The 26,717-nt window shown below is 41.1% G+C and overlaps 2 protein-coding genes across 5 annotated transcripts; one reads left to right on the forward strand and one right to left on the reverse strand.

Moving 5' to 3' along the window:
* Nucleotides 1–3,150: 3,150 nt before the first annotated feature.
* LOC307237236 (splicing factor U2AF 65 kDa subunit-like) lies at nucleotides 3,151–16,961 on the reverse strand (the record flags this gene model as incomplete). The annotated part of the gene is made up of 11 exons (XM_080009926.1): nucleotides 3,151–3,301; nucleotides 4,473–4,715; nucleotides 5,480–5,566; nucleotides 5,667–5,789; nucleotides 8,876–8,955; nucleotides 9,512–9,650; nucleotides 9,929–10,045; nucleotides 11,015–11,166; nucleotides 12,143–12,246; nucleotides 14,798–14,972; nucleotides 16,913–16,961. The coding sequence occupies 11 exons, from the start codon at nucleotides 16,959–16,961 to the stop codon at nucleotides 3,170–3,172; spliced, it is 1,401 nt and encodes a 466-aa protein (XP_079866052.1). The 3' UTR covers nucleotides 3,151–3,169.
* LOC307237237 (dehydrogenase/reductase SDR family member 7C-B-like) lies at nucleotides 16,949–26,552 on the forward strand. Of its 4 annotated transcripts, none has more exons than XM_080009930.1 (8): nucleotides 16,949–16,965; nucleotides 18,126–18,292; nucleotides 20,583–20,748; nucleotides 20,864–20,976; nucleotides 22,473–22,683; nucleotides 22,795–22,887; nucleotides 24,901–25,065; nucleotides 25,839–26,552. In XM_080009930.1, exons 3-8 carry the CDS (start codon nucleotides 20,586–20,588, stop codon nucleotides 26,042–26,044), a joined length of 951 nt encoding a protein of 316 aa, XP_079866056.1. In that variant the 5' UTR covers nucleotides 16,949–16,965; nucleotides 18,126–18,292; nucleotides 20,583–20,585; the 3' UTR covers nucleotides 26,045–26,552. The 4 variants fall into 4 exon arrangements, with proteins under 4 accessions (XP_079866056.1, XP_079866055.1, XP_079866053.1 ...); XM_080009929.1 differs by having other exon boundaries at nucleotides 16,950–16,965; nucleotides 20,571–20,748; XM_080009927.1 differs by lacking the exons at nucleotides 16,949–16,965; nucleotides 18,126–18,292 and adding an exon at nucleotides 19,787–19,871 and having other exon boundaries at nucleotides 20,571–20,748.
* Nucleotides 26,553–26,717: the final 165 nt, after the last annotated feature.

The raw sequence follows: 26,717 nt of genomic DNA on the forward strand, positions 1-26,717 counted from the left end.
CGTGTGTGTGTGTGTGTGTGCGTGTGTGTTGTTGCGTCTTCATCGCGTTCAGCCATGCCTCTCACCATCAATGCCTCTCACCATCAATGCCTCTCACCATCAATGCCTCTCACCATCAATGCCTCTCACCATCAATGCCTCTCACCATCAATGCCTCTCACCATCAATGCCTCTCACCATCAATGCAACTAGGAACTCTGACCTCAACTCTAAACTCGTGTATACCAGCCGTGCAGCAAGTGGGTGACACAGCACACCAGAACATCTGGAAATGTTAAAGTTGGTGAACAAATCTTGAACGCCGAACAAATGATCGTTGGTCAGACCCGCAGGGAAGACCGCCTCATTTGAATTGATTTTTCTTTCAAATAACAATATTTACATTTGTAATTAACCTTAGGATTCATTCTAAAGGCCAATCTACGGCGCACTACAGGGGCCACATTTGGCCGGTTTGACATCACGTTCATTTACAAATTGTCAAGAGACGTGGAAATCTTTGTCGCTTCGAGCAGACGGTTTGATATTCACATTTCGAAGGAAGTGCCAAAATAACAAACTAATAACAATAAACTTTTGGAACAATCACCCTCCATGAGCAACGACTTCCACGCTGTGATCGCCGTCTTCTTGCGCAGCGCTGCCCCCCCGCGGCCGGGACTTGTATAGCAAACAATTGAGTCTCGAAACGCGTCCCCCATACGTTCAATTGGCTGCAATGCAAATCCTGGCCACGGGCGGCAGCACTGAGAGGGGAGGTAATTAATAATTGCTTCCTCGTTTAAAATTCCTCTTTTTCAATTGAAGGTTTAGTTTTAAACGTTTTAAATGTTCAGAACTTTCCACTAGAGTCTCATCAACCGTCATCAGGTTGTATAAAGGACAGGAAAAATGTTGTGCTTGAGGTTACTTTTTTTCAATTTGTAAATAAATGTTATGTGAGCCTGGTTGCTTGCAGACATGACTAATACTATAATAATAATAATAATAATAATAATAACAATAATAAAAATGAATAATAATAACAGCATAAATAATAATAACAATAATAATAATAATAATAATAATAATAATAATAATAATAATAATAATAATAACGACAGTTGATGTAAGCCTTTATTAAAGTCATGGCAGTGGCAAGAATTGTACAAAGTAAAATTGTTCACATTTTTTGGCCATTTGAAAATGTATAAAATATCTTTTTAATATATATATATATTTTATATATATAATTTGATATGTTGCACGAAAGTAAAGTACATTTTCCTTAAATTTAAATAGCAAATGCTGTATTTGTGGATTTGGGGAAAGTCACAGACATTTTTATATGTATAATAAACTTGTTTGTATTCACATTTCTGGCATACCTTTTATAAATGACACTGCACATTACACACTTTTGTGTAATGTAACTCATTCTCATTCAATAATAAATTATGCTCTCATATCAATAACGGGACCAAGTTCGGAAAGGTATTCATTGAGATAAAATGGACTCCATTATGTTTGTGCCGTTATATTTTTTCCCAACAAGACAATTAATTATATCAGCGAATTCAACATGTTGATGCTGATGTTTTGTTTAAAAGGGAAAGTGCATGGTCAACAAACAAATATTTTTTTCTTTACATTTATCTTTTCTATTTACACAATTACACTTGATAAGGAGTTGCTCTTTTCTTTTCTTTTAGGAATAAATAAAGAATAATAATCCAGCAAAACATTAACATTTCTTTTTTTCCACAAAACATTCACACATTAGGAGGCCTATGTTGGCTTGCAGACTGCTGAGTTCGGAGGATAGGATATTATTATTATTACAAATCAAATCAAGAAATAAACAATAAAAGCATACTGTTATTTTTTGTGATTGTTTCCTTTTGCTCCGAAACAACTTTGTGTTGTTGTTGTTGTTTTTTTTCAATCGACACTTTTCATTTCACACGGACGGACGGGTTATTACTGGTCTCAAATGATATAAAGTCTAAACACGTGACCTTTTGGATGTTCTCCTACAGACGATGTCAGGCAATATTAGTTGGTTTAGGTGAGATACATGTGTCATTTCTATTGTTAATTGAATGCATGTGTAGCTATTGTTTTTCGGTGAGATTAATCCACTGTACACGTTTAAGGTCAAAGTTTTGTAAGTTAGATATGCGCTATTGGAGAAACACACTTGTACAGTATGTAAAATACACGGCGGGGGGGGAGTTAAACAACACAGGTTTCGAGGACGTTTATCAATAACGGGTACGCAAGGACGAATTGGGGTTGTTGGAAAGTTCATCCTTGGAAAAGTCCATTCTTCGGGTCCAGTAACACCAGTGTAAAAAAACCCCCAAAACATTTAAACTGTGCTTATTATTAAGGCCCACTAATTGTTAGTGATGCAAGGACTCGCAAGCGATTCGGTCGTTTCGAACAAATCCTTTAAATGACTCATGAGTCTGGAGTCACTCCGGCAAAAGAGTGAATCTTCGACACACAAAATTAAATGAATTACCGAGGATCGAATTAACGTCCTAGGCAAAAAAAAATTAAAAAAGGTGAAGGCATTTGACGTAAATCATATTGAATGTGACGGACGCGATACCACCCAAATAAATAATTTTGACGCAATTAAATGATTCTTGTGAGAATTCCATTCACAAGTCGGAGCCGAACCGACTCTTCTGACTCTCGTTCATCGTTCAGGAAATCCTCCCTCGCTACACCGCGTGCTACACCCACTGAACTTAACCAACAGAGAGTCGGACAAATCTAACGACTCTTTTTTGCTGAGTGACTCGTCGGGAACCTGATCTCAAAAAAAGTAACAAGGTAAAAGTTCTCGTTCTGATGAACACAGAGCTGCTGAACTGATGAATTAGTGTAACCTGGCAACTTTGATCTTGCAACACAGGAGCTCATTTCCAATTCTTATTATTTTTTTTTTCTTGTGGAATTTGAAACATTACATTATACGCTGACCCTACTTTGGGCCGGAACAAGAAAGGAGGTACGGGCAATCGCAGGTATTGATAAACGTCCCAAAACCTTGAGGGACGTCTCCACAAGATTCAGAGAAGGGAAAACATTTGGAGGGAGGGCGCTGAACCGCCACAGATGAAACCGAAACTGAAGTCTTCTGGGCGGCGGGTGTTTTTTTTTTTTGTTTGTTGTGCTTTTAGAACTCGTGTCTGTGGTACATGTCCGGGTCGTAGTACTTGGTGACGACCACCCTGTTGGCGAACTTGCGTCCGGTGAGGGCCTGCATGGCCTTCTGACAGTCTGCAGCCGAAACATACTCCACGAAGATCTGGAGAAGAGAGAGAGGCGGCGTCATTCACACTCGGCACTCAGGGTCTGGCCAATTACAGTTCTGTTGCGTTATTTTTTTTTTCTGTTTTTATTGTATTGCTTTATTTTTGCCATTTTTTTTCTTTTATGTGAGCTGCTGTGACCCAACAATTTCCGTCCTGTGGATGAGTAATCTATCTATCTATCTATCTATCTATCCATCTATCTATCTATCTATCTATCTATCTATCTATCTATCTATCTATCTATCTATCTATCTATCTATCTATCTATCTATCTATCTATCTATCTATCCATCTATCTATCTATCTATCTATCTATCTATCAATCTATCTATCTATCTATCCGTCTATCTATCCGTCTATCTATCTATCTATCTATCTATCTATCTATCTATCTATCTATCTATCTATCTATCTATCTATCTATCCATCTGTCTATCTATCTATCTATCTGTCTATCTATCCGTCTGTCTATCCATCTGTCTATCCATCTATCTATCTATCTATCTATCTATCTATCTATCTGTCTATCTATCTATCTATCTATCTATCCATCTATCTATCTATCTATCTATCTATCTATCTATCTATCTATCTATCTATCTATCTATCTATCTATCTATCTATCTATCTATCTATCTATCTATCTATCTATCTATCTATCTGTCTGTCTGTCTATCTATCTATCTATCTATCTATCTATCTATCTATCTATCTGTCTGTCTATCTATCTATCTATCTATCTATCTATCTATCTATCTATCTATCTATATATTACTCATCACTCTAGCATTAGGTTATGTATTATAATTTGTCAATGTCATGTTATTCTGTACAATATGATATAATAAAATAAAATAAAATAAAATAAAATAAAATAAACAAATATAATAAAATAAAATAAAATGTAATTAAATTAAATATAATATCATATAATATCATATAATATCATATAATCTCGATGTCCCAATACCAAATCCCAAAAACTTGACACTATAGTTGCTGCTCACATTTTCGTTGAAACAAAGCAGTGAATAAAATTATTACAAAGTGTTTTACAACTCAAATTTATTATGATAAAGGAGTCATCATTCCTCGCCATCGCCTTGAGACAGGTGCGAGATGCGGGCGCATGCATCCCCAAACAGAGCTGCGGGCCGACCGCACCTTGCCGCAGCCGGGCACCTCCACGCCGTCCACGGGCCGGGGGATCTCAATGGAGCGCACGCTGCCGTACTTGCAGCACTCCTCCCGGATGTCCTCCAGGATCTCCTCGTAGTCGTCGTCGTCCAGCAGCTCCTCGGGCATCACCATGTTGAGGAGGCACAGCACCTCGGTGGGGAGCCCCGACGTCTGCAGCCGCTGCAGCCCGGGCACCTGCAGCGTCACCGGGGCCTCTGTGATGGAGGTCTGCACCGGGGGAGAGGAGCTTTAGGATCGGCTATACTTACTTTTTTTTTTTTTACTTTGAGATTTGAGATTTTTTTTTTCATTCATTGGTACATTTGCCACTAACTTTTGGCAATAAAAATGGGAATTTCAACTATATTTTTTCCATGGAAGTGTGAAAATACTACTTATACAACTAAGGGTGGATGGTAAATTGATATTATCATACACGGAGATATTCTATGAAGTACATGGAATCATAATAATCATTTTGATTATAAAAGTACTCAATATTATCCCCTGCCACAATGCAGCCCATATAGTGTTGTAAGCTATTGTCATTTAAAGAAAACTGAAAATGTTCTCAGTATTACAATTGTGCGAACATATTTTCTGTGAAAAAGAGTGTTTTTATTATTTACTTCAGTCAATCAGTCTGCAGTTATTCATGTGCATAGAAAATGCATGAGGGTATAGCCGGACTTTAATTCTTAAATTGAGTTGTTATTAAACACAATTTTTTTTCAAACACCACAATAAAATCATATATCACAGTTATTATGATGCCAACATTGTGATTTAAGAAATGGTACAGCCTGTGTTTATTTTTACTAAAGTAACATGAGAAAATGCATGAGGAAGGACAGATGCTGCCACCTAGTGGCAGGACGGATGCAGGACTTCTACAGGTACTGCATTATTAAACAAGTACTTTTTTCAATATAATATATATTGGATATAGATATTACCCGCAGCAGTTTAACTCTCAGGCCACATCTACTCACAGGGTTTGCGTTCTTAGCCCCGACGCTCGCCCTCTGGACAATGAGCTTTTTGTCTCCGAGCTGCATCCCGTTGAGTCCCGCCACCGCCTGGAGGAGGAAACACACACACAAACACACACACACACGTGAGCAGCAGCTCCAGCAGAGCGGATTCAAAACCCCCAACCCCCGAACGCCCGCGCGTTACCTGATCGGTGGCGCTGATGTCCACGTACTCGCAAAAGGCGTAACCTTTGGACAGTGACGTGGCACTGTCCTTCACGAGGTTGAAAGCTTTGAGCGGCCCGAACGACGTCAGCAGCTCCTTCACCTGTTCAGGAGACGGAGGCCAAGATGGACGACACGTCACTACTGAAATCTCCACTTCTTCGCCAAAAGACAAAAATCATAAAAAGCAAAAATTGATGATATGGTTCAATGAAAATAAAATGTGTGCAGCTTTCATCATATAATGCTTGGGTCAGCGCTGTCATCGTGTATAAATTGTATATGTGGAGGTTCAATACTTTACCACATGGATATTATATGAAAGGGAACTTCTTTAGAAAATAAAAGCGCTCCACATGTTTCAGCTGACTTTCCTCACATGGCAAATAAAACCTGAATTGGTTGCAAATGATTCTATCAACCATCAGCGAACAACTAGCGTTGCGAGGCTTCACCGGACAGCGGCCACGTCATACATTAAGTACTTTGGTACTTGTTTGTTTTTTGGGGGGGGGTATCGGGAAGTAGAGCAGAGCGCCCGACAGTGCCCGCTCCCCTATCTGACCTCGCCTTTAGAAGTTTGGGAAGCAGTCCATTGAAAGTTCTTCTAGGAACTGAAGGCACACGGAAGGGGGAAGGCGGGGGGGGGACACACGAGGGCCGTGAGGTGGACGTTCTGCGCTGGTGTCGATGTCGGGGAAATGTATCGAAATACAAGTTGTGTAAAAAAAAAAAAAAACGCATATTCTGCAGGTTTAGCTCCTTTCACCTTGAACTGACCTCAGCTGCACAAGCGCTGCTCCTGACTCCCTGGCTGTCATGATAACTGTCATGCCATTGATCACGATTCATTATTTTAATTGTGAAAAGCCCTCATGAAGATATTTTAGTTTTGCCCACTTCAGCTATTTTTAAAGATAAGATGAGACATCTCAGGGGGGCATCCGGACTTGAACCGGTTGAACCGCTCTGGACCTGCAGTGAAATGCTCTACGGCACCGCTGAGCTACACTCCCGACTGCAGCTGACGGTAAACTTTTTGAGCTTCAGAACCCAATCCCCCCCCCCCCCCCCCAAAAAAAATCCTGCTGTAGCAACCAAATCCCCCCCCCGGGTCCTATCGGCGCTCCAGAAGCATGATGGGAGAAAGGAGGAGGCCGGCGAGGGGGCCGGCCGGCGGGGAGTGTGTCCATGCGAGGACCGGAAGGTCTTACTTGCCTTGTGTTACATGTTGGCATGGCAGCAGTAGGTCAGTACTACGGAACAAATAATGAGCGCAGACTTAACGATCTTACGGGCCCCTAGCTGGGGACAAAGTGGGGGGAACAAAAAATGAAAGAGCCGTGAGTATCAACCCGGTAGCAGAGGCGGCAAGTATAAATGAATAGATCAATAAAGACTGGAAAAACAAAAATAAATAAATAAACAAAGCAAAACCTCCGTCAACTAATTAGGATCGATGAGAAACAGGTAGAAAACGAATCGAACCGACTTGGAAAAACATTGTGAGTGTGCATCGTCGGCCGAGACCCGACACGGACTCCTGTCTCATTATCGACGAGAACTTACTACTTCTCCAACTTTTGATTTACTCAGCAAGCTCTCGCTAAGTCCACAACGGCATCCAGACCTGCGGCTCACGCATCGGCCTTCTGCGTGGCCGCTCGTCGGCCTACTAAGATTTAGGAAGTGGACTTTCCTACCTTTTTTTTTTTTTTTTTTTTTTTCAATCGGATGTTTCACGTGTTTAAATATTTACGTCGCGCGCCTGCGATCGGCCGTTCACTCGCTGAGCCGGGTCACGCGACGCCTTGCGACGGCTCTGGCCTGAACATTACGTACGGCACAGGATCGATTACAGTGTCGGTGAAATGGGAAGTAACATAAGTCCACATCACGAGGTGTGCTGAGAAGACTTATTCTGATGGAGTTTAAAGGACGGCACCGGCGTCTTTCGACCCGGGCCCTTATTCAAATGTTGGCTCCCATCGTCTGCAGCCGTTCGCGGCGCAAACTTGCCAAACGCTTCACTGTTGAGACGCTTACCACTCTGCCGCGGCTTCTCGGCGCGCTTCAATGCGGTCCAATGAAAACAGCCACTGGTAAATCTCCTTTTTCGAAAACAAGAAACTCACATTTAAAGTCCTGAGCGGTCATGTCGGGGATATCACATGACATCCGGAGTATAACGTTGTATAACGCACAGCTTCCTGTTTCTAGTCTCTTAACGTTTTCAATAAAATATTTAACAAAAGCCTGAAAAAGCTGTTAGAGTAAGGATTCACAACCCTTTTTCCCCCCGGTGTACCTGTCTGATATTGTTGTGAGCTTCTTGTTTTTGTATTTTTTTAAGGCTTTATCGTTTGCCCGATTGGACTGCATGTAATCGTAGTGAGAAGCTGCATCAGAGTGGTACGTTTCTGCAGCAGAGTGGCACGTTTCTGCAGCAGAGTGGTACGTTTCTGCAGCAGAGTGGTACGTTTCTGCAGCAGAGTGGTACGTTTCTGCAGCAGAGTGGTACGTTTCTGCAGCAGAGTGGTACGTTTCTGCAGCAGAGTGGTTCGTTTCTGCAGCAGAGTGGTACGTTTCTGCAGCAGAGTGGTACGTTTCTGCAGCAGAGTGGTACGTTTCTGCAGCAGAGTGGTACGTTTCTGCAGCAGAGTGGTACGTTTCTGCAGCAGAGTGGTACGTTTCTGCAGCAGTGGTAAGTTTCTCCATCAGAGTGGTTCGTTTCTGCAGCAGTGGTAAGTTTCTGCAGCAGAGTGGCACGTTTCTGCAGCACAGTGGTACGTTTCTGCAGCAGAGTGGTACATTTCTGCAGCAGAGTGGCACGTTTCTGCAGCAGAGTGGTACATTTCTGCAGCAGAGTGGCACGTTTTTACAGCAGAGTGATACATTTCTGCAGCAGAGAACTAAGTTTCTCAACAGTAACGCATTCATTGAAGTTGTTACTGTGAACAGTTATATATGAAGGAAACCAACATTTTGATGAGGCCTGGGTTTGTTTTGGTCTCTTTTGGGAAAACGTGTGTAGCCTTTGTGTATCTAAGACACTAAGTTAGACGGAAGTACATGAGTGTCACATAAACGCTTCCTCACGTTCGACAAAAAGTGAAAATAAAAATGGGAGGAATGTGAGTGTGAATGCCTCATCAGTGTCTGTGACTTCGAAGAAAGAGAGTTTAGTACCTGGTCATCGTTAAGGTAGTTGGGAAGGCCTCCGACAAACAGTTTATGAGGGGAATCAGGAACCACTGTGGAGACCACCCCTGCAAAGAATGATAAGTAATAAAGAGGTTTTACTTTTTTTTTAATTTTGATATTTAACCAAGTCAAAAACAGACAAATGGAGCATGTTTAAAAACAAACAAGGGACAACAGATACACACAAAATAATAGAGAATAAAGAATAAGAATAAAGAGTAAGAATAAAGAATAAGAATAATTATAATCATATACCACACTGTCATTCAGAGCTGGGTGAAATGGAAGCATTATAGTGGAAAATTACAAGATATTAAAATATATTCTTTGATTCTATATCCAAATACTCAAAGAATTAAAGTGAGGTTCATCATGTAGAGCTGAAAATATTGAATCAGATTTAACGTGACTTGAAAAAAAAATCACATGAGAACCTTAAGTCCATTTTGACAAAAAAAAAAAAAATCCTGCATCATCGTCATTAACAATGTATTTTTCATGACAAAATACCACAGAAAGCTGAAAGAAAAGGATGATAATGAACTGTCCCCCCGCCCCCTTTTGGGTGCATCGTTCTGCACGCCGCTGCGTACGATTAGAGAGGAACCTCTCGGCACAAACCTGGGACGTGGAACGCCGGCTGCTCCGAGATTCCGGGCAGGGGCCGGTAGTCGTGCGGCCTCCGGATCTTCAGGGACTGCCCCTGGAAGATGATCCCATCGAAGGCCATGGCCTGCGTGGTCTCATCCACAGAGCGAAACTAGACACAAACACAGTCTACATTTTTTCAAGCGGGAAAACCCCCCACCCCCCGAGGACAGCAGCCCCGAAAAAACACGCTCTTTACGGGAGACCCCTTCTCCAGCGGCCCCCCCACTACAGCCCGGGTCGCGGCTCTGATGCTACTGAATCAATTCAGAAGATCCCGATGCCTCTGATCACGCCGGCTGATTCCCAGTGATCGGAGAAAAATTATGGTTTCGGTTGAACAATATCAGCTTTTTCCCTTTTTTTCCCCTTTAAATTGGGACCCCTGACCTCTAGGAAGGCGAAGTTCTTGTCCTGGTTGATCTGCACGGCCAGCACGGGGTTGCTGGGCGCCTGGGAGAGGCCGGCCAGACGCATCTGGGCGTTGAAGAACTCTGCCATGGACTCCTGGTGGAAGAGAGAGAGAGAGAGAGAGAGAGAGAGAGAGAGAGAGAGAGAGAGAGGAAAAAAAAACAACTCGAAACGCTGTCTGGAATTAACTTCAAGGAGAGCCGATCACATTTTCACCCGTAGCCGTCCCAACGCGAGCGTTACGGAAAGTGAAACAGAGCCGAATGGAGCCTTTGGCTTTCAAAATGCGTGATGATGAGAACAGAAAGGTCCCTAGGAAGTCAGCAGTTTTCAGGTTACAAAGAATTAAACAACAATTTTAGTTTTTGCATCGAGTGTAAGATTATATGTTATATTACTTCATTATAATTCTCGGAAATAATCTGGCGGCAAGCCAAACCGAGCGAATTGCGTTTCCACAGTGCAATTTATTTATAATCCCAAGTCCAATGTGGGTGGCCGTGAGTTGACTTCATGTTTGCAGACCTGCTAATAGAACACATTTATTAACATAAGTTTCATGATAACAGAATAATAAAGTCCTAAAATATGTGATATACACTGTTTGGTGGCATATGTCTGAGCACAGGCGTTTATTACTATGCTTTTGTTGAAAATTACATTGGAATCCCGATAAAAGCCTGGTTTTCTTTCTTTCCACATCACTGTCTAATGTGTTTTTTGGGTTGAAAAAACAAAGTGGACGAAAGGAGAAAAAGAGTGTGTATGTGTGGGAGTGTTGGTGTATTATCACGGCCAATTATTTTTGTGGAAAAACAAATATCCAGCTCGGACACACCCTCACCTTGAAATTGATACAAAATAATATTTAAAAAAATGTAGAAAAATAATAGAAAAAAATATATAATATAAATGTATCTAAAATATTTTCAGTACCGGGATTTCTGATGTGAAATACATAAAGCAGCGTGAGTTGTGAACGTGAAGTGATTTAAGGTTTAAAAAGACGCTTAAAGGCTTTGAATTTGAATTTTTGCGTCGACATTCTGAGGCAGGAGCTTTTACCTCGGTCACCCCGAAGGGAATGTTGCCGACGTAGAGGCGTCTGGCCTGCCTGGTCATCTGGCTGCCCACCACGGGAACCTGGGTGGGCGTCGCCGCGACGCCCGTGGTGGTGGCCGTCGCCAACAGGGCGATGGTGGGGATCTGCCCGGCCGCTGGGACGGAGAGGAGGAAGAGGAAAGGGAGGAAATAAAGAACAGTGGTGGTGGAGCAGCATGTGGAAGTATCCTACAGCCGCGATGCTCTGACTGTCTAGACCTCCAGTGTGAATCTTAAAGCTAGTGATGAAATGAACAGTAAATTGATCGATTAATCAAAATTGATCATGTCTTCAAATCTGTGAGACGAGGGGACGTCATTGAGTCATGTCATGGAGCCCTTTGAGACTGCACTATGATTTAAAGTGAATACATTTACTAAAAACTTAAAATGAAGTAAAATTGTCTGTATACACGTTCCGTAACTCACCAGATTTGAGGAAAAGAAAATGCAAAAAAAAATACATATTCGACACTCTCTCACTCTCTAGCGCCGCCGGTGTCAAATGCGAGTATTGCAAGGTGGTACATTTTTATATTTATTTTTAGATCTCAGGTTTCCATTTCTGGATGGATAAATTAAGGTTTGATTTAGTTGGAGCCGAGAGGTGTGTGTGTGTGCGTGTGTGTGTGCCCGTGTGCACAAACTATCATCTGCAAGCGTGCAGATGATTGTTTGAGGTTTGGGGGAATGGTTCGTCACGAGGGGAGCTTGGAGAATTAGTCATATACTATAATTAAGTTGAAGTGCAAAAAGCCTCAGTAAACAGCCCTGTGCTCAAAGCGTTAAGAGTGTCCGTGGCAGGAGAAGTCACTTTATTACGACTGAATGCACTGCTTGCATTATAAACTCGTTAAGGTGTATGTGGTGGAATAATTAAACAAGGATTCTAAGTTGAAATAAAGAGGAGTACAGGTATAAAAGTCCCTGGTGGTGTAAATCTAAATGGAAACGTCATCTTCAGTATTCCAAGCCTCATCGAAGGGAACCCCGTGTGGTAAGGATTAACACAACACACACATTAATATTAACACGTAAAGCCCATTTGAGGAGTTCCTGCTGTTCCTGTTCTGAGATGCGGCCAGTCCATACCTTGCATTGCTTTGTATTGCATTGGCGTGACGTGTTCGAATCCCGGAGGAGGCACGTCCCAGTATTTGCAGGTCCTTTTCTTTCTCGTTCTCCGTGGCGAGTAGCTAAAAAGAAAAATGTATGTATATGTATATATATATATATATATATATATACAGACCTGAACAAATTTGTTGGTACCCTTACAGCTCGTTGAAACAATGCTTCATTGTCATAGAGTAAAGCAAAGAAACCGTGAAAAGAGATCAATTATTGCTAAAGAGATCAATTGTATTCTAAAATGGCCTGGACAGATTTGTTGGTATCACTTAGAAAAGCGGTTAGAAAATTGGATTATAGTGATATTTCAAACTAACTGCTTTCTTTAATTGGTATCACACATGTCTTCAATCTCATAATCAGCCATTCAGCCTATTTAAATGGAGAAAAGTAGTCACCCTGCTGTTTGGTATCATGGTGTGCACCACACTGAACATGGACCAGAGAAAGCGAAGGAGAGAGTTGTCTGAGGAGACCAGAAAGAAAATTATAGACAAGCATGTTGAAGGTAAAGGTTATAAAGACCATCTCCAGCAGCTTGATGTCCCTGTGACTACAGTTGCAAATATTATTATGAAGTTTAAGCTCCATGGGACTGTAGCCAACCTCCCTGGACGCGGCCACAAGAGGAAAATCGACCCCAGATTGGACAGAAGGATAGTGAGAATGGTAGAAAAAGAAAGAGCCATGGACAACTTCCAAAGAGGTACAAGCTGAACTCCAAGGTCAAGGTACATCGGTGTCTGACCACACCATCCGTTGCTTTTGCAGTGACAGTGGGCTCCATGGAAGAAGACCCAGGAGGAATACACTTTTGAAAGAACAACATAAAAAAAGCAGACTGGAATTTGCTAAAATGCATATTGACAAGCCACAATGCTTCTGGGAGAATGTCCTTTGCACTGAGTCAAAACTGGAGCTTTTTGGCAAGTCACATCAGCTTTATGTTCACAGACAAAAAAATTAAGCTTTCAAAGAAAAGAACACCATACCTACTGTGAAACATGGAGGAGGCTCGGTTATGTTTTGCGGCTGCTTTGCTGTGTCTGGCACAGGGTGCATTGAATCTGTACAGGACACAATGAAATCTCAAGACTATCATGGCATTCTGGAGCGAAACCTACTGCCCAGTGTCAGAAAGCTCTGTCTCGGTTGCAGGTCATGGGTGCTCCCACAGGATAATGACCCAAAACACACAGCTAAAAGCACCCAAGAATGGTGGAGAACAAAACATTGGACTATTCTGAATTCTATGAGCCCTGATCTGAATCCAATTGAACATCTATGGAAAGAGCTGAAACATGCAGTCTGGAGAAGGCGCCCTTCAAACCTGAGACGGCTGGAGCTGTTTTCTCAGGAAGAGTGGGCCAAACTACCTGTTGACCAGCGCACAAGTCTCACTGAGGGCTACAGAAATCGCTTGATTGCAGTGATTACCTCTAAAGGTCGTGCAACAAAATATTAGGTAAGTGTCCCATCATTTTTGTCCAGGCCAGTTTCATTTGTTTTATGTCAAATATTCTGTTGGATCAAAGGCAAAGTCTAACTTCTATTACATGTGGAATAACGATGATGGATTCCAATTACTTTTGTGAGTTTCAAGTTATTTCAGAGAAAATTGCGGGGCCTTTTTTGTTGAAGGGTACCAAAAAATGTGTCCACGTCTGTGTATGTATGTGTGTGTGTGTGTGTGTGTGTGTGTGTGTGTGTGTGTGTATGTATGAACAAATATTAAACTAAGCTTTGACACTGGTTCCCATCATTGATCACATGCAAGTACTTAGACTTTTGTGGTCTCCACCCTTCTAGCATGGTCCTTGGGCAAAATAACAATAGTGATGTTTTTTTTTTTTTTTCCAACAAATTATGGTTATCCTGAATTTTAAGGGGGGGGAAAAAAGTACCAAAAAACCCTGATCTACACATCCCTACCTGTGCAACCACGTAACATTAAATCATTCACTTTATAATAAAAGCACCAAACTTGAAAAAATGAATTGTGTTGCTGCAGCATTTCAGTTCTTACAAGTTATGAGATAAGTAAAACTGATATTTATATTTCCCTGAACATATCTAAAGTACTTTATCCCAATTATCTGGACAATATAGTTAATGTTAGGGTTTGTTGCTTTTATTTTTCAATTTTTTAATTTCATTTTTAGGCATACTATACTTTTTGTTGATTTATTCTTTCTCATTAGGTAAATATATATTGCCAAATGTTTACTGTCCATTGTTTGTTTATTTTTATTGTTACTTTTTGAGGTTTACTGTATATTTACAACTGTTCTATCTTCAAGTAATTTTTTATGTTCATTGCACAGTATATTGCCAGTTTATTGCGATCTGTCTTTCTGTCCCTCTCTCTCCCTCTCTCGCTCTGTCTAGCACTGATAACTAAAACAAACACCCTGGAAGCTTCACTCTTTTCCACCGTTGTGCATCCATATCAAATCAGCCTCAAAGATTTGAAGATAAATAAATTCCACTTTAATATTAAAATCCGTCCTTCACATTTGAATTCCCTGAGGTCGCCGTGCTACTAAGAGAGAGAGTCGTACTATTGAGGAGCACTACCGACTGGCTGATCTACGGATGAGTTTTCCCAGCAGCCACCTGCGCTTCTTGTGGTCCCTGGAGCTGCTCCGGCGGTCGCGGCTCTTCCCGTCGCGGCTGCGGCTCTTCCGGTCTCGGCTGCGGCTCCCGCGCTCTTTGCTCCAGCTGCGGTGCTTGTTGTTGCTGCGTCCCGGCGGCGACGCGCTGCGCTTCTTGTGCCGCTCACGCTCCCTCTCTGGAACAAGCATGCGGACAGTAGAGACAACAACATGATATGTACCTTATCCGCCGGAAATATGACAAATGTTAACAAGGGCCCATCATCGGTGGAGTCGAGTAAATATATTTTGTGGGAAAAAAAACTGAAAACATGTAAATTAATAATAAAATAAAATATGAATATGAAATAATGACTGAAAATGAATATAAAATAATAAATGCGGCCCCCCCCCCCCCCAGCAATTCCTTCAATGACCCCCTGGGGGGCCGCACAGCCCTGTTTGTGAACTCCTGGTTTAAATGAATGAGTACAATAAGAAACTAAATGATAAGCATGTTTTCATCTAATTTGTGGGTATGTGTATGTGTGCATGTACGTGAAGAGGTCTCGCTTGCAAAAGATCCTGATGAACTTGGATTTCTAAGTTGTTCTTCTATTTCCGGTAAAATTTGTTTTTCACAAATTTCTGCTCCAAATGTAGATCGATACTTGATCAAACTTGAACAACAAGACGTCTGAAATGTCCCCGTACTGACAAGACCTCAACCATGTCTGTGCGTACTGGGATTGTCGTGTTCCAGATGCTTTTAGCCCGAAATACGGAAAAAAAATCTCAGCAAATAATAATAATAATAATAATAAATATAGCTGCAGGCAGCGATACACGGGGTCCATTTTAGTCGTGTTAAGTATGTAGTACTTTTCAGCCTGACTCTGAGCCGAGTTCCGATTCCATGAAACCCAAAAAGCGTCTTTCTGTGATTACTTGTAATTTTGTGGGTACTAATTTTCTGACACGTTCCAAGTACATGGAACACATCGTGGACTCGTACAGTCGGGGTGGACTCAACTCGACGAGGTGACAGCTCGCTGTGGCTCATATTTTTTTTTCCCGTCCAAGTTTTTTCCGATGGGTTACGATTCCGTGAACCCCAAAGGGTTGATGTTTTCTGTGGTTATTGATCATTTTCCGGGTACTAGTTTCCCGATTCGTTCCGAGTACATGAAACGCATTGTGGCCTCGCACAGTTTGTATGTTACAACTTCCTTGAATCCCGCAAAGTAAGGAGGGACACAACGGCGCATATAACACAGGGTTAGATCCTTTATCGACGCTAGGAACTACAACCTGCACATTCATAACGAATTGGATGGTGATGTCACAAAACGTCTTACTCCACAAACTCATCTCACTCCACCGCCCGAGCAGAGGTTTTAGAACCTTGGCGTGAGGGCGATGCGCGGACGTTCGGATACTTTCCGTCAAATGTCATTGCTAACGAGAACGCAACTGTGTTTGTGGGTCCAGTGGTTGCCGTGTTCCAGACACTTTAAGCCTGAAAAATGCCAAGGAGAAAGAAATAATAATACAAATCCTAACAATAACAAGAGGGTTCCAACCCTGTGGAATGGACCAATAATAATAATAATGATAATAATAACAATAATAATAATAATAATAACTATTATAACAATAATAATGATAATACAAATAAAAGCAACATTTTTGTTGGTGTTTTCTTTGAAAACTATAGTTTTGTTCAGACAGGCTACTTTACATACACACATAATTATTGATGGGAGCATTAGAAACACTCACCGTGCATGGTGACAGCGAGCTATATAAAAACCGTCTAGTAGGACCCCTATAATTACTTTATCATTATAATCACCCTCACCCCAGATACAGTTTTCTTCACTCAGTCAGCGCAAACCAGGCGGAGCACTCCCATGCGATTAGGTGCGTGTGTGTGTGTGTGTGTGTGTGTGTGTGTGTGTGTGTGTGTGTGTGTGTGTGTGTGTGTGTGCGCGCGTTTGCGTGCGTGCGTGCGTGCGTGCGTGCGTGTAGTAAAGCGGAGTCCTGAATGGAGCCCTGCAGCCCCTGGCAGCGTCTCCCCGCTCAGCATGCAGCACCGGCCTGCAGCGCAGACCGGATCGCCTCGCTTCACTCTCACCTTGTCGGTTCTGGCTCAGCTGCTTCTCAAATTCCTCAAAGTCCGACATGTTGGTGAATATCCCCGGCTCCGCCAAGTGACTCCCGCAAGGGGGTTGGATTTATGTTGTCGGGCGGCGGGGAGGGGAGGGGGGGGGCGGGCTGTAGCAGCCTAATAAGCATGCCCGGCTGGCCGCCCGGACGTGTGACGGAGCAGACGGGGGCGACGGCGGGACCGTCGAGAAACCGGGGGAGCGCGCGCGCGCGCGCAGGTGACGCGCGGATCCACGGCGCGGAACGGGAGAGATGCGCAGGGAAGATGCGCGGGAGACGGGGCGCGCTGAGCGAACGACGACTCGGACGCCGAGGCGCCGTGAGATCATCGCCCGGCAGCGGCCACAACGCACTGCTGCTCAGTGCTTTCATGTCAAGTGTTTTATGAGAATAATCTTTACTGTTATTATTATTGATATATATTTTAAAATTATTATTATTATTATTATTATTATTATTATTATTATTATTAAAGAAGTAGTAGTTGTTTTGGCGGTATAAGTACTGCTGCTACTGCTACTATTTCTTCTACTATTATTACTACTCCCACAACGAATACTACTAGTATAATAATAATAATAATAATAATAATAATAACTCTTCTTCTTCTTCTTCTTCTTCTTCTTCTACTTCTTCTTCTTCTTCTTCTTCTTCTTCTTCTTCTTCTTCGGCTGCTCCCGTTAATAATAGTAATAATAATAATAATAATAATAATAATAATAATAATAATAAAGAACGGAAGAAAAAGCAAAAGGAATTTAATAGAAACAAGTCAATATAATACTCGTTTTCAAGATTTGGGTCATCAGTTTAGATTGAGACATGTCTCCTTATATCCAACTTCATATTTTTTCTTTAATCCCAGGCCAGAAATGTGTCTGAGGAAATTTGCTGTGGGTTGAACACACACATACACACACACACACACACACACACACACACACACACACATACACATACACATACACATACACATACACGCACGGCACGCGCATGCACACACACACACACACACACACACACACACACACACACACACACACACACACACACACCCCTTTTGCCCTGTCATGCTAAACATAACATGCCGACAACATGTGTGGAAAAAAATAAGCCACTCAGCAGCTGCTGTGCTGCCCTATTAAAAGAGTTCAAATCCTGGGTGGATGTGTTGGGGTGAGGCAGGAATGCAGCGTGGCAGTCTGAGCTGCTCTGGACGGGGATCAGACCAGGCTCCACGGCTCCACGGCTCCACGGCTCCACGGCTCTGAGCTGCAGCTTCTCCTGAGAGGAATCAGTCAGGAAGACACTGCACCACTGGAGGCCTGACGCTGCTCTGGACTGCTCGGTAATTGAAAACTCTGTTTACTCTGGTCTACATTTAGGACACACTTGACTCTTGCGGTCAGTGTCCAACACTCAATTATGTGTCTATAATAGTCTTCAGAATCCATTTCATTCCGCCAAGGAGATATTTTATACGCTGAATATGACATGGTGAGGATTTGTTGGTTTCTCTCCAGACAATTAGCACAGAAAAGCTTAAAAATTAAATGCAATTGAATAAAGTAAGAAACATACTCTACATAGTAAATAGCAAAAAAAAAACGTGAAAAAACCCAGAACAGAAATAGCCAAATGTGTAAAAATATACAGAATATAAAATGCACGTGATAAATTATTGGTATACTATAGATTCATAGGGTATAAATGAATACTGTGTACCGTACTGACTAAGTTACTACAAAGTCTACTGTGTTATAACAGTGTTAATATATTGCACAGATATTACACAAGTGGTGTGTGTGTCTTAAGACAGATGTTACTGAAGCAAATTTCTCAAATGAAGGGTTTTATATTGTTTTGTCTCTGCAAGTTTGTGTTGTGGAACAATTTCGGTAGCCCTCCATGACATTGAACTTTTGCAGGAGATACAGTATCTATTTTTAAGGTCAGTTTATATTTAGACGTTTTCTGGGATAAGCACGCCGTGGCCAGTCAGTGCAAACTCATGCAGAAGGACCTGCTCTGCAAAGCTGCTGCGAACTGGGAAAAATAGAGTTGACAAGTGAATGACACTGGGACTTTTAACACACACACGCACACACACACGCACGCAGGCACGCACTCACGCACACACACACACACACACACACACACACACACACACAGACAATGCACTGATGTTGCTGCGTCACCAACAACTCTTACCTCCCGTGTTATATAAATATGTGCAATATAAATGTATATACATTCACATGTAAATCTATATTTCACAGCCTACATCATTTATAGTTGTTACTACCTTAGTGTGTAAATATTTATCAATTAATATTTTGTTTAATTTTTCCTTGTATTGTCTTGCTTTTTGTCTTTTATGCACCAACCTCACCAAGTCATCTTCCTTGTGTGTGCAAATGTACTTGGCAAAATAAAATAATTCTGATTCTGATTAAACAGACAATTTAAATTCACGAAGTAATGGAAAATAAAAAAAAAATGTTGCAAATCATTGTGAAGGCGATACCGGACCTTAAACATGGAAGCTGTCTCTCTAGGAAAGAGTTTGATAAGAACATTTTCAATGGTATTGTTGTTCAAGTGTACCATTTCTGATCTGCTTATCCCAAGTAAGCAAATATTGTTTTATTATCTACCCTGCCTTGTTTGTTTTTTGTTTTTTGTTTTTCAATTGTAAAGCGTCCTTGGATTCCTGAAAGACACTATATAAATCCCAGTTATTATTATTATTATTATTATTATTATTATTAATAATAATAAATACTCGTTTGATCATTTCAGAAAAAATCAGAATTGTCTTCTCTGCTTGTATTTCAGAGTTGTAAGGATATAGCTACAGTTTAAGGTAAAACATGGTTGTAGAGGGTCAGGTGGATTCCAATAAAACGGAGGCGGAGAGCGTATGGGTACGGTCTGCTCGTATTTCAGTCATGCTCAGTAGATCCTCCGTGACTACCCCATCAAACTTCATCCATCGTCTGAACAGATGCATTTACATTCACATGTATGTTAAAAAATTTGAAATACATGTTTTTATACTTTGGCATTCATAACTTTTCTTCCGTCTAACCCCCCCTCCATTATTTTGACCAACATCATTTTTTATTGGGGCGGTTAGTTGAAATATCCATGACACTTGGGCCTTTTGCGATCATATTAGGAGGCACTGTGACTCTGGCCCTGGGGCCATTCTGTAGAAGCAATTTTTTTTCAAAATGGTCACCGAATAGCAGCCAAATTGAGAAGGGGGGTCTGTCATGTTTTTTTTGGTTTTTTTTCCTCTTCTGATCTAACCCCAAAACACCTTGGTTATCATCAATACTTTCTAACAACATTGAAAGCAATTTGGAACCCATTTGGTGGCCATTTTGCCCTCAGGGGCCAAATCCGCGATGCCTCCATGTCTATATCTTTTCATCACATATAAACCTACATATGTGATAAAATCTGATGCTTCTTTCCCAAAATGCCCAATGTTTTGGATATTTCACTTAAACCGCCGGCACTATTTGTAAACATAATGCTTGGAAAAAAAATATTGAATTCTTCCCCTTATTTGCAAGTAACTTCAGCTTCAGCAATTTGAAGCCATTTGAACATTCCAGGGTTTCCTCCAGGAGATGGATCCTGCTGTGACCACATCCGCTCTCCTGCTTCCCTGTGTGATCGTGGTCACGGCTGGAGTTTTCTACCTCTACGGCCTGGTGGTCGATCTGATGTCCAAAACGCCCGTGCAGAACAAGGTGGTCGTTATCACGGACGCACTCTCAGGCCTGGGAAAAGGTACAGAGTATATACTACTTAGACCGTTCTCACAGACTCCCCACTCATTTTGAGGAATAATTTGAACCATCATTTTCCGAGAATGTCCTAATTTTTTTTTTCTCCCCCGTGATAGAATGTGCGAGTGTGTTTCACAAGGGAGGAGCCAGGCTGATTCTGTGTGGGAAGATCTGGGAGAAACTTGAAGTCCTCGCTGATGATTTGTCAAGCTCCTCGGACCCGACTTTAGTGAGTAGGCCGATCTCACATACATGTTCATCATTTACCTTTTGGTGAAATTTCGCCAAATGCCTGATGTATGGCTCCAAATGTTCATTGGTCCATTGATAAATTTGTTCTTTGGTTCTTTGCTTCATTGCTTCATTGGTCTATTAATACAATGGTGTATTGGCTCATTGGTTTATTTCTTAAATTGGTACATTGGTTCAAATGTTCATTGGTTAATTCATTCATTGTTTCACTGGTCCATTGGTTCTTTTGTGCATTGATTCATTCATTTATTGGTTCATTGGTTCTTTGGTACATTGATTCATTGGTACATTGGTTAATTCATTCATTCATTTGCTGGTCCACTGGTTCATTGGTTCTTTGATACATTGATGCATTGATTTATTGGTTCATTGGTTCGTTGGTAGAGTACATTGATGTATTGATTCATTGGTTCATTGTTTTTTTGTTACATTTATTCATTGGTTCAGTGGTACATTGGTTCATTGATTCATTGGTACATTGGCTCATTGATTCATTGGTTCATTGGTTCATTGGTTATTCGCTTTATTGGTTCATTGGTACATTGGTTAATTCATTAATTGTTTCACTGGTCCATTGGTTCTTTGGTACATTGATTCATTGGTTCATTGATTAATTTTTCATTGGCACATTGGTTAATTTGTACATTGGTTATTTGGTTCATTGGTTCATTTGTACATTGGTACATTGGTATATTGGTATATTCATTGGTTTGTTTGTTTAATTGGTTCAAATGTTCATTGGTTTACTTGTCCATTGATATATTGGTTCATTGGTAGATTGGTTCATTGATTCATTTGTGCATTGGTCCATTGGTTATTTAGTTCATTGATCTGTTGGTAATTAGGTTCATTGGTTTATTTGTTGGTTAATTAATTCATTTTTTCACTTGCCCATTGGTTCTTTGGTACATTGATTCATTGGTTCATCGGTTCTTTGGTACATTGGTTATCTGGCATATTGGTGAATTCATTCATTGATTAATTGGTTCTTTGATACATTGATTAATTGGATCAGCAGTACATTGGTACATTGTTTCATTGATTCATTGGTACATTGGCTCATTGATTCATTGGTTATTTGGTTCATTGGTTCATTTGTATATTGGTATATTCACTGGTTTATTTGTCCATTGATACACTGGTTCATTGGTTGATTAATTCATTGTTTCACTGGTACAGTTGTTTTGGTACATTGATTTATTGATTGATTTGTTCATTGGTACACTGGCTCATTCATTCATTGGTCCGTTGGATATTTGGTTCCTTTGTTCATAGATATATTGTTACATTGGTTCTTTGGTTATTTGGTTCATTGATCCATTTGGTTCATTGATCAATTGGTTATTTGGTTCATTGGTTAATTAATTAATGGATTCGGGGATTCATTGGTTAATTGGTTGATTGGTACATTGATTCATTGACCATATCCCAAGAATAGCTTTTAATTGATTTCCAATCGTCCCATCTCCGCAGACCTTCCCCCCTAAACTGGTTCTGCTGGATTTCGGGGACATGGACAGCATGCCGGAGGTGATCACAGAGATCTTGGAGTGTTACGGCTGTCTGGATATTCTGATCCTTAACAGCAGCCTCAAGGTCAAAGCACCGGCACAGAGCATCTCCCTGGAGATGGACAAGCTACTGATGGATCACAACTACTTTGGACCAGTAACGCTGGCCAAAGGTAAAGAGAGTAAACAGGAGAGCTTCCTCAGATTGGTTGATTGATGTACGTTGCTGTAGTTGAGTGATTTTTTGAATTATTTGTTCTGTTTGTTTAATATTTGTGTTTTAGGCATCCTTCCCTCCATGATCTCCAGGAGAACCGGACATCTGTTGCTGGTCAACAGCATCCAAGGAAAGCTCACTGTTCCCTTCCGAACCACGTGTAAGTAGAACATTTCACTTGATACAGTATGAAATAACTTCAAACATGGCACTGCATATGCATTTAAAACCGTCTTCACACCAAAATTAGCAGGTTGACCTGAGGTTTTTTTTTCAACCTTTTCAACCCAATTAGGAGCCTTTCTGTGTGCAGTCTGCATGTTCTCCCCGTGCTCACATGGGGGTTTCTTTTTGTAACATCAGTCAGGAGCCCCACCAAAAACATGCAAAAACATTGTCGTCCCCGGGTGCGTCGCTGTATGCTGCCTACTGCTCCTGCGCCGGGATGGGTCAAAAGCAGAGAACAAGTTTCACCGGCCACCATTTGAAAAAGCATGTGTGTGTGTTGGTCGCCGTCACCGCATGAGCGCATGTGCTGTGGCGTGCGTGGTGTCTTCGTCTAATCTTACTTCATGACAAGGGCTCCTCTCCGGTGTGTGTGGGGAAGAGGGTTTTACCTGTTGCTCATTAGACCAATCAACGAGCAACGGGTATACAGCCACACTGATCCTGGGCCCCAATTACCTCGACCCAGGACAGGTGTGGCTGCTCAAACCATACCACCCCCACACCACATAGAGGATTGACACCTTTCCCATTGTCAGGAGAAACACCTTTTTCTCCTGGTGTGTCAGGTTCGACGTCACAAACACACCGGAAAAGGGGCATGTCATGGTTCCAGTGAGATTGGGAACAAAATAGTAGAAGGGACAGAGACTTAAACAAACAACAACAAACTTGAAAATGATTATTATATTTATTATATATTTATTATAGATCATACATGAATGACACAACACTGCAGTACAGGCAGCATAGAGTATCCATGCCGGTGCATGCCCCGGCCCTTCGGTGGCGGGCAGCAGGGACCGGCTTGGGTTGATGCTGGAGTGACTCGGATCCCCACACTCACGACATTTCATGCTTCCCCATGTGAAAAAAAAAATTCAACAACTTCTGATTTAGATCTTGGATGCTAAATGGGATATGAAAAGATCAAATGATAGAGGATATTCCTGTCTATTTATGTGTCCGGAACTGTGTCCGGAACTGTGTCCGGCCAAAATGAGCGGGTCGACCCAGGTGTCCTGTTCACATCAGAGCCGATCAGAGGTGGAACCGATTAAAACCTGTGTCTATTGCAGGGTCATTTGAGCCGGAAATGGGCCCCGGGCTTTACCTTTCCCACCGATGACAAATGCCGGATATTAGCGGGTGTTACCAGGTTTTTGGTGCAGTCGGAAAGGGGTATAGGTTTGTAAAGTCGGAATCTGTTTATTCCCTAAGAATGTTTTACATACAAGGAGCTCTCAATCACAAATGAGGATGATATACATAAAACATACGTATAGTCTATGCTATCAGAGAGAGTGAGATAGAGCTGTTACTTTGATTACCTCTTTTTACCTCCATTTTATTTTATCGCCTGATCGCAATTATTTGAGCAGATCAAATATTTCAGTAGCCTAAAATATATATTTTCCATCTGACCCTTGATTGGCTATCCTCTTGTCTGGTTTCTCACTAGGCAAGGCTTTGCACATGTCTAGGGCTGGCTTTATGCAGATATTGGGTGCGAGGGCACATCTGCAGTTAAGGAATCCGGGTGTGAGGGCACTCCTGGCGCCAAATCTGATGCACATGCTTAGTATGGTGATGTTTTCAGAAAGGAACTGTGGCAAAAACACATGTTTTACAGATTTCATGTTCTCTCCAGCTTACTGGGATACCTTCTGGTCGTACAAATTACAAGGCATTGGGAAACACCTTAATAAAAGTATCAATGAAAGTCTGAAAATGTATATATTTACCTATTTTTTGGCACATTTTTGTTTTTTCTCTTTTTTTCTATTTGATGGTCTTGTATTTATTTAAAGTACTTTGAGTTGCACATTGTGTCTGAAAGGTTCTAGAGAAATAAAGGTTATTATTATTACTATTATTATTATTATTATTATTATTATTAATAATGCATTCCAGTAAAGTCAGAATTTGGGTTCATTCTGTTCACTAGATGCTGCCTCCAAACACGCGGTGCAGGCGTTCTTTGACTGCTTGAGGGCGGAGGTGCAGGAGTACGGCATCGCCGTCAGCACAGTCAGCCACACCTTCATCAGCAGCTCGGCCTCCCAGAAGGAGACGGCAGTGGCAGCACCTTCCAAGTTCTTAACCTGGTCCCGTGAGTCTGACTAAAGACTGGAGTATCATCTACTGTACCCACTCAGCCGGGGAGGCTGTGATTATCACCACAAATTAAACAGATAACAATAATAAAATAAATAACATTTGGAAAAAAAAAGAAAAAAAAAATTATTATAAAGTGAAGCTAAATGAAATGTTACATGTGGAATTACAAAAATAACACGTGGTAATATTTCACACCCAACAAACATGAACATAGAATAACTGTTGAAGGTTGAAATGACCAATATTTGTTTACTGTACATTATTTATCATTACATCTCTGTACTACACATTAGGTCGGTTTAGTGTATTGCTGTGCATATTACAAAAAATGAAGACCAGAAAAATTCAAGATTAATGATGATTAAAAATATTGTATCAATCGTTTGGGAATGATCATGATTGTTCAAGGTCTAAATTGATGACCCAAAACTGAAATTGAGTATAATATTTCCTGACATTTATTAAATGCAATAAGCTTGTTTGTATTATTATGAATTATTATTAATACATGTGTATGAAAGGTGGGATAGAAATATGGTTACTATTATTATTATTATAATTACTATTATTAAAAATAATAATAATGATAATGATAATGATAATAATAACAATAATAATAATAAAGACATTATTAGTAGTATTGTCATCATCGTTATTATTATCTTATTATTATTGATGCATTTAAAATGATATTATTATTACCCAGTCTATATTACTAATATTTGTTGTCATATTCTTAAAAATCCTTGTCTATGATGGTCACAGTGTTTTCCAGTCAGAAGGCCCTTGGCGTGACCCCAGACAAGGCCGTGGCTGAAATCGTGAAGACTCTGAGCAACCGGAGGAAGGAAGTGCTGATCGCTCCCTCGCTCCCCAAGATGGCCATCTACGCCCGGTCCTTCTTCCCCAACGTCTTCTTCGCCATCGTGGCGGCGGGGGTGAAGGACGCCGCGGCTCAGGAGGCGCGGTAGTCTCAGCGCTCCGTGGCGTCAGGGCATATGGAGGTGTTACGGAGGTTATACACACCTCTTTCTATAGTATTTTACACTAGACTCGTTGAAAATATACAGAATTCCATTTTGAAACCGCAAGGCTTTCTTTTCTCTGGCTTTTCCCTAAAGCTTGCCTTCTTCCGATGGGTTGGGTTGTGTTGTTTCCCTTGGTCACTTGAGGTGATGGGCACAAGGGCGTTCGACAGTTCGACAGTTTACTGACCACAGAACCAGAAAGGCCGACCCCGCCACCAACAATGGAAACAGCATATAGAGGAACACATGCATACTGCGATGCCAATACACTGAATGGCTGTCTTAAAAAGGAGCGTCCGACACGGGATTCTTTCGCAAAATAATGTCACGGATGACCACTTTAATAGCACACACATACACCTCACCAAATATTATTACAAAGAGATGATTAGTATGTATTATTCATTGATATGAATTGTGTACTGTGTAGTATATTTTGTTTTTGAATAAATAAATAACAAAATGAATCTGCTGACCTGGGAGTATTTATGTTCTCTCTCTTTAACTTTCAAAATAAAAATGATAGTATAAAAATATATTCATATCTATGAAAACATTCTATCATGTATTTTACTTCATGTAGATTTTAATATAGAAAAATATATATATATATTTT

The sequence above is a fragment of the Zeus faber genome (assembly GCF_960531495.2).
Source record: "Zeus faber genome assembly, chromosome: 11".
NCBI lineage: Eukaryota > Metazoa > Chordata > Actinopteri > Zeiformes > Zeidae > Zeus > Zeus faber.

Coding starts and splice junctions, on each gene's coding strand:
- LOC307237237 (XM_080009927.1), top strand. CDS start 19,818: ATGGTTGTAGAGGGTCAGGTGGATTCCAATAAAACGGAGGCGGAGAGC. Junction 20,977..22,472: donor GCTCCTCGGACCCGACTTTA/GTGAGTAGGCCG, acceptor CCATCTCCGCAG/ACCTTCCCCCCTAAACTGGT. Junction 22,684..22,794: donor ACCAGTAACGCTGGCCAAAG/GTAAAGAGAGTA, acceptor TTTGTGTTTTAG/GCATCCTTCCCTCCATGATC.